General features: G+C 43.5%; 1 protein-coding gene across 1 annotated transcript; it reads right to left on the bottom strand.

The window, feature by feature from the left end:
• Window positions 1–1,261: 1,261 nt before the first annotated feature.
• On the bottom strand, window positions 1,262–7,047 carry KCNV2 (potassium voltage-gated channel modifier subfamily V member 2). Its single transcript, XM_035565867.1, has 2 exons — window positions 5,623–7,047; window positions 1,262–1,537 (listed from the first exon to the last, which is right to left on the bottom strand). Exons 1-2 carry the CDS (start codon window positions 7,045–7,047, stop codon window positions 1,262–1,264), a joined length of 1,701 nt encoding a protein of 566 aa, XP_035421760.1.
• Window positions 7,048–8,301: the final 1,254 nt, after the last annotated feature.

The following is an 8,301-nucleotide window of genomic DNA, read 5'->3' as shown; positions in this document are numbered from 1 at the left end:
TATCAATTAAATAACTTTTCTTTCAGATCTGTTGCTCAGGTTCCTATTTTTAAAATCCTAGGACTGCTCTTATGTAAAAAGAATATTCGTGGTATACTGTGAACTAATACAAGAAATGCTGGTCCCATCTAATTTTTTTTTCTTGTCACTATTTGTTGCGTAGTACCTGGGGTAACATGCAAAAGCCAAGCTGTGCAAGAAGGCTGAGTATTTCAGGAAATAAGGTACTACTGGAGATTGGTTAAGGTGTCAGAAATGTGTCATTAATATCTGTATGTACCAAAGTATCTTGACTTTAAATTATATTTAAATTTAGCTTCAGACAAGAGCTAATAAGATCCTTTTCATGAAAAGTGTTATATTACCTATTACATGTTTCATTTGAGTATTTTTTCAGAACATTTCTCTAACATTTACATCCTGTGACAGGCCTGTTATTTTTCTAACATTTCAATAAGCAGATATATTAAATGTAGTAGAATAAATGTAGATTATCACTTAACCCTAGAGAAGGTATTTGTTTAGAAATGTTTTCAAAGCTGATGACATTTATCAACTCAAAATCCAGATTTTTCCACTAGATCTTGGCATAATAGAAGATGATTATGGAGGTGGTGGTGGGGAAAATAGTAAAACCAGCATGTTGCTCACCTAGGTGTGAAAATGGAAGTCACTTGCTGGGATGAAAAGTACAATTGGGACACTGAAGGATAATTACCAGTGCAAGTGGAAGCTGAAAGCTCATGGAGTGTAGATGCTACTAATATTCAGGAAGACATTCTAGGCTGTTTTCCTGGTTTTGAAAGATGATGCAAAACCAATTTCAGCAATGCAGTCAGTATACTATTTGTTTAAGACTACCCTGGCAGCAGTGAAGAGTCTGACCCTTAATGGCAGCAATTTGTTTCCCTTTGGTTTGGTCATTGGTCTTCGACATTGGTCTGATCAGTTTTAAGGGGTCACATCTTTGCGTGGATCTAATTCAGAGTTTCTGGGTGATTTATCTGAATAATCTCCTTCCAGATAGCTGACGAGCACTTGAGTGCTGCTCTCAGACTAACAAAGCCAAGAAAAAATAAATCTTTTGTTATAATCTGAGCCTTTTTTCTTTTAAAAGTAACTCATTTCAAAACAGATTTCACCATCTATTTTTTGTTACTTTCAGCCTTTTCAGTTTATCTCCAGTTAGCTTGACTGATCAATTTTCCCTCTTTTCCTTCAGCTTCCCTGTTCCAACCCAACATCCAAGACATTGCTTATGTCAGTGTTGTGGCAAAGGGCGGGCAGCGCTTTCTCCGCAGCATTCAGATATTTTCTTCATGGCTCTCCGTGTGAAGTCCACCTTCCCCCTTTCTTTCTTGAGAGCAGTGTACTCGTAGGCCTTCAGCTTGCTGTAATAGTCTGAGAATTTGTTGTAGAGTATGGAGATGGGCATGCCATTCAGGATTATACCGAACGCGATGCAGAGGAATGCAAACAGGCGGCCAAGGTGAGTTTCTGGACACATGTCTCCGTATCCCACTGTAGAGATGCTGACCTACAGGCAAATCAGCAGTCAGTTTATTAGCTGGGAAGAGGCATACAAACAGTTATCTCCTCATAATCTTTCTAGATTTGCTCAGGGATCAGAGATGATTCTGGAGCTAACATTCTCGCACTTTGCATCACAAAACTGCACTGGCCTTTTTGGGTACTGTTAATTTTATGTAAAAGTCCCCAGTTAAAAGAAGTTAATAAATAAATAAACAAATCCCTCTCCTGCAATAAAGACAACAGTGCAGTGAGGCACCAGTCAGGAAGATTTTTAAAGGCTTTGTCTTGCAGAGGGAATTTCCAAATGGTTTCCCCACCAGAGGGTGGATTTGCTCAGCTGTGGATAGAGAGGGCAGCACAAATCCAATGACAACTGCAACCCTGCTACCTCATTGTGTCACTGGGAACAGGCATCCCTCTGTGTCTAAATCCAGTGTGCTTATAAAAGCCGGTACTTTGGAACTTATTGTGTGTGTTCTATTTTGAGTATTGTGTGTTCTGTTTTGAGTGTTGAGTGTCTATTTTGAGTACCTTTATTTGTCATATATATACATATGTGAGGTATGAATGAAAAACACATGAAAAACTTCAGCTAATTGTGAAATATATTTCTATAATGTTTGCACTGTTGGAAGATGTGACCCAGCAGTCTGAAGTTTTTTAATAAAATTGCCTTTAAGGTTTACATATATACAAGGACCTAATGAAAAAACACATATCTTTCTTAGTTGTCTAGAAATGTTTGCTCACAGTATATGCTTGCAGGTATTTGCGAAACTTTTGCTGAATTTTGCTGAATTTTTATTTGAATGTGTTTTGAGGTAGCTGAAAATATCTTTTGTGTGCTTGTGAGTGATGGTATTTTATATTCGCAGTTTATATGAACCTGTGAATTTTGCCATCTCATTGTCTACATAGTTCATAAAGGATCTTTTTCCTGAGCCTTCAAGTTTTTCTCTTTTTAAACTAGGTATGTATGAATGAGCTTTGTTTTATATGGCCTCTATACTGTACCAAGCAATGCAAAACTTTCTTTGTAAAATATAGTTTTAAAAATTCCTGGCTGTTTGCTTACATGGATGTTACATATAAACGATGTACTCCCAAACAGTCAGCATGAAATAACTCCTTTTATGTTCTTCCACTCTATGCATCTTGATTGTTTATAATGTTTACATTTAGTAAACATAACTTATGTTTCTCTGGCAGGTAAAACTTGCAAGCTTCTGCAATCTGGCACTTCCTTGTAATATTCCTGTGCAAGGGATCTTTTTCAGCCAATGAATTTTACTTATTTATTTATTTATTTCACAGTATCTGAAGAGACTGTTTGTATCTGGTAATATAAAACTTCCACAGAATACAGTACAGGCAGGAGTTTCACTGTAATTCTCTTGTGGCTTTAGCACTGAAATAAGTCTCTGGAAGGTCATGGTGTGCAGCCTGCCATCCTCTAACATGCTAAATAAAATGTAATTTCAAATAAAGAAAGTATTAGGCTACATGAGACAGCACTGGATAAGCATATTTGTAGGATGCACCTGGTGCTTCCTGCGGAATAAAAAGGATTAGTCATTTGGTTTAATGGAAATTAAGTCACTGGATTTGAATGATAATACAGGATAAATATCTCCAAAAATAAATACTGAGATGAGGGCAAGATGTTTATCTCTACCAGCCAGGACAAAACTATTATCCTGTGATAAGGTTCTGTTCCACTGGCACAGTCTTCTACATCACTGTGACAGTTTGGGAGGGAGAGTTGTTCTCTTGGGTGGGTCAAACTGTGGACACTGCTGGATTTTGATGAAATTTGAGTGATCTGTATTTCTTAATTTTTACTTTTAAAGAATGAATAGGCTTTAAAAATTCCTGTGTGCCTCAGAATCACAATGTGCGTGCTCCAGCACGTCTTTTGGATACGCTTGCTAAGCTAAATAGGCCTTTCTCACATAGTCATGTAAGATTCAGAGGAGTATCTAAATAATCATGGTGTTACCAGTTTGCAGGAGTGATATCTTAAGATTTTTTCATCTTTTTTCATTTTTTCATTTTTTCATCTTGCATTTTTAGAAATCACTACAAACATATGGGAAACCACCACATTTAATCAGTCACTGCTGAAACAGGGAGGTTGGCCAAGGCTTCCCCAGCTGCTGGCCGGAAGTAGGATTCTTGGACGGGTTGGAGTTGCCATCCTATGGGCCCCACGCTATGCTGATTGTCCAGCATGAGTTCTTCTGATTCTTTTCCAGTCCGTTTGCCTTAGTTTCCCTGCCTGGGAAGTGATGGGGATGTGGACAGCTACATAGCCAGGTCCAGGGGTCAGAGGTGCCCCTGGAGCCCTGCCATAAAAATGGGTTATGGAGGACAGCATTGGTTGCTCTGAAAGGAAATATACATACCCTGCAAGTGATGGTGGACTAGAACAAGCCTCAGCACAATGCCTTTTGACTTGACTCAGGCTGCTGTAAAGATGCACAGATGCTGCAGCATAAAGAGCTCTTGTTTTCCAGCTCTCTGATGCTGCTGGCTGCAGTACAGGGAGGGATCAGCTTCATTTCTCCCCACAGTCAGCCCCACCCCCCCCCAAAAAAAAAAAAAACACATTATTGTATAGATGATAATTGGGAAACTGCCATACTTGAGCATGAAGATTATCTGCTAAGCATCTACTTACAGTCTGTGCTTCCTTTTCCCAGCCTCCATTGTCTGCTAGTCCTTATCAATCCAGAGGTGTTTCTTTTGTATTTGTAGCTCACCTTGAAGGATATAACTATAATTTTGGTCAGCCAATAGTCTGAGAAAAAATAGTTAGCATACTGGAAATAATTGCATGGCCATCTTTGATTGTAAATGCTTCTAAGGTGAACCATGAGTTTGGGATGCTGAACCATTCTGTCAGTACACTGTCAGAGCCAGGAGGATTTTAAGTAAGGTGGAGTACTTTAAACTCTCATGGTTCTGTGTTCCCAGCTAAATCTTCATGCCCCTGCAAGAGGTGAACTAAACAACATGGAAAACATTGCCTGAGAAACATCCCTCCACATAACAGAGTGTAGTACAGATCAGTGATAGTTTAGACCTCAAGGAGATGTGCCCAAATGCCTTGGAGCAGAGACCCCCGTGGCAGTCTCTAGAAATGAGGTCATTCTGCCTTCCTTTCTGAGTCTTGTCAGCAGAACCTCAGCCAGTTACCCACACTCCAGCTGCTTGGGAAGGGACTAAAATCACACTCTTTCTAGCAAAGGCTGCAAAAATACTCAAGGTGACGTTAACCAGACATTAACCCCCCTTACTACAGACTGATGTGGGGTTCGAACCAGTGACCTAGATGTAGAAGGCAGCCTATCCCATTGTCAGCCCCCTGAGGCATTCCACTTATTTTTGCATTCATTCATCAACTCTGGTGCAATACAAATAACCACCAATGTTTTGTGTGTATATATGTGCAGACATGCATCCCGGAAGTGCCACCTAAGGAGCAGAATGCAATCTCTTGTGTAAAACAACCATTGGTCCAAATGAAATTTAATAGCCAGAGCTCTGGGACAGTTTGGACTTTGCAAGTTTGCCTGTCCAGAGTACAGTGAATAGTACATAAACCATGTTTTATCACCTTGCAGTTGTATGATGGGTCACAGTAGATTTTCAAAAAGATCAAGAATGAAAATCCCACATCCAGCTGCAACCTGCTAGCCCGATACACTCTTTTTTTCTTTGCTTGTTTTGGCAACACTGACAATGGGATTTAATGGAGAAATGCTTTTCTTTTCTGTCTCTTTTCCCACTTCTTCTTTAAAGGGCAAGTACTGCCTGCATTTGGTCAGATGGGAATTTCAACACTGTCTGCCTGATTAAGCCTTGATTAAAGCTTACAACTGAGGTGAATGGGTGCATGCATGTGTGTGCGAGTGAGTGCGTATGTCCTGTAAGCTCTGAATTCAGAGCAGATGTTCACCAATCTAGGCCTTCTGTTTTCAAGACCGTCAGCAACTCTAGCAAGGGAGGGGAGAAGAGGGTAAAGGAAGGGTGGTGAGGGAAGGGAGGGTCTCTGGCTACCCAGCAAGGCGAGTTGTGTTTACTTACGGCAGCCCACCACCAAGCATGGGGGATGCTGGTGAAGTTGGTACTAGAGACGTCATGCTCCACTGTGTAGACCATGGCAGAGAAGGCGAAGATGCCCATGGCAATGAAGAGCAAAAGGCAGCCCACCTGCTGGTAGCACTGACGCAAGGTAAAGCCGAAGGCACGCAGCCCTGTGGAGTGGCGGGCCAGCTTGAGAATGCGGAAGATGCGCATGAGGCGCATGATGCGAAGCACTTGTCCCACTTTGCCCACCCGTCCCACCTTCTCGATATCATGCTCATGCTGGGAGCCCCGGCCCCGGGGCTGGTCGTCATCAGCGAAACATTCAAGCAGCAGCTGCAGGTAGAGGGGCAGGATGGCAATGAGGTCCACAGCATTGAGCGCACTGCTGGCAAAGCGGCGCAGGTCTGGGGTAGAGACCAAGCGCAGCAGGTACTCCAGGGTGAAGAACGCGATGCACAGGGTCTCGATGTGCTCCAGGACAGGCCGACTCTCCCCACTCTTCCGGTCCACCTGCTGCATCTCTTCCACTGTGTTGAGTGCCAGGGCCACCACAGAGATGAGCACAAAGAAGCTGGAGGCCACCGCCATCACTTTGGCGGTGACAGAGGAGAAGGGCTTCTCCATGAGGTTCCAGAGGCGCCAGCGCTGGGGCCCATAGTAGCGCATGTGGTGGAAAAGCTGCTCATTCTCCTGAGCCTCTGCCTGGGAGCGCAGCTCACGCTGGACCTTCAGCTGCTCACTCAGCTCGTCGCGGCGCTCCTCGAAACAGATGCGGCAGCAGCGGGGTGTGTATTTGAGCCGCACGCCCCAGTAGCTCAACTCCTCCAGGAAGCTGCGTGGGCAAAGCTCGTTCCTCACACGCAGCACCCCCGAGGCGTAAAAATTGTACACCAGCTGGAAGACGGCTGGGTCGCGGTCAAAGAAATACTCGTCTACCTGGGCGGCATAGTCATCGCACAGGCCCAGCTGGCAGCGGCGGTCAGTGGAGGTGGCCAGGCGACCCAGGCGGGTCTTGGGGTAGATGGCTACTGCCTGGTAGGTGAGGCGGTAGCTTTGGCCACCGACGTTAATGTTCAGCACGGATGAAGTGGATGCTATGGCTGGGGCTCCAGAGCAAAAGGCAGGGGAGCAAGGAATGGATGATGAGAGCTTGTTTTCTCCCTCAAATGGGTCTCCGGTTGGCCATTTTCCTTGTTCTTTCTCTTCTTCTTCCTCATCTTCATCGTCCACGTAATAGTTGTAATTCCCCTCCGGTCCAAGGAGCAGCAGGGGCTGGGAGCTCAGTGGAGCAGTGGCAGAAAAGCCACTCTGCTTGTCTAAACACATGCCTTCATCGTCCTTCCTCTTGGCAGGCTGTGGAAGGACATTTGCTGCTTCCCTCTCTCTTCCTTTAGCTTTAAGGAAAGGAAACTGCCTCCTCATGTTAAACTGCAACATACTATTTTTGCTTGCTCTTCTCCCTTCTTATCATTCACCTGGTTGACAAATTACCACCAATCCTTTCTAGTACTAAGAAGACTGACAGTCCTGCTCTCTTCTCTCTTCACCTCGGTGATATCAAGCACAGCGGCAGTTCTGCATTTTTCCTCCTGCCAGTCACCACTCCAGTTGCTGTGAAAGCTCAGTGTGGGATATAGACACATGAAGACTGCTGTTGACTGTTTTAATCTTGCTGACAGGGAAGATCTGAGTGCTTAGAGAAGGGGATTTAAGGGCTATTATCCTGTTCCAGCCTCATGTCCCTCAGGCTGTGACGTGAATGATTATGGATCTATAAATCTATGAAAAATCAGTAAGGGGGAAAAAAAACGTAGTTTTATTGCTAATAAAAAAAATACATTTCCCTAATTGAAGTATATAGGGATTAAGAATAATCTGAAAATGAAAACGTATGAGGAGCAGAGAGAAGAGAGGGAACATTATAGATTTCTTTCATCTACATCAGTGTAGTATGTCTTGGTTTACCTTAATGAAAATAATGAATAATTTATATGCAGATATTTTGTGGGGATTCATTACCATAAGTCTTAAAATATTTTCCAAAGGTGAGCAAATAAAAATCATTCCTCTTCATTCATGGTTAGCATATCTGCTGTCTGTCTGGTTGCCGGCACAGGTCTCATGCTTCTCTGGACACAGCTCAAGTGAGAGCGGGCATGTGAAGGGGTTTCTAGCACACTGCTTCACTTCAAACTCTTCTTAAGATGCTGAGAAAGGGAACAGGGTGCAAAGCCACTCCCCCCTCTCTTGTAGGGCATGTTTAGTAGCATAAAGCCATGTAAGGTACCTAGCAGGACAGGATAGATTCTTTCTCCTTGTTTTGGTGGAGGTTTCAACGTCAGCCCTCGGTGAGCTGGCTCAAGCATCTCCAGTAACAATGAGCCTTCTGAAAGCCAGGTTGCTTCCCCTTGATGCTGGAAGCACTTCAGCTGAGCTAGAGCTCCTCTAAAGAAGAGGATACACACAATAAACGTATGGCTCCTTCAGCATACTCTTAGTCTCTGAGTTTTATCTTAACACCAGCTCATTATCCCTGGTATATACAGGCCAGTGCAGGATGGGACGAGGCACTAGAAAACTACTAGCTCTGGCAACACCTTCACCGGTACAGAAGGCTGCAGTGTGAATGCTTGGAGCAGCCAAAAGCTAGGTTTTGTTTTTATTGCTTCTCAGTCA

This window comes from Cygnus atratus, chromosome Z (genome assembly GCF_013377495.2).
Source record: "Cygnus atratus isolate AKBS03 ecotype Queensland, Australia chromosome Z, CAtr_DNAZoo_HiC_assembly, whole genome shotgun sequence".
NCBI lineage: Eukaryota > Metazoa > Chordata > Aves > Anseriformes > Anatidae > Cygnus > Cygnus atratus.
Note: the sequence above shows the minus strand (reverse complement) of the source record. Positions and strands in the feature narration are given on the sequence as shown.

Coding starts and splice junctions, on each gene's coding strand:
- KCNV2 (XM_035565867.1), bottom strand. CDS start 7,047: ATGAGGAGGCAGTTTCCTTTCCTTAAAGCTAAAGGAAGAGAGAGGGAA. Junction 1,538..5,622: donor ATGCTTGGTGGTGGGCTGCC/GTAAGTAAACAC, acceptor ATTTGCCTGTAG/GTCAGCATCTCTACAGTGGG.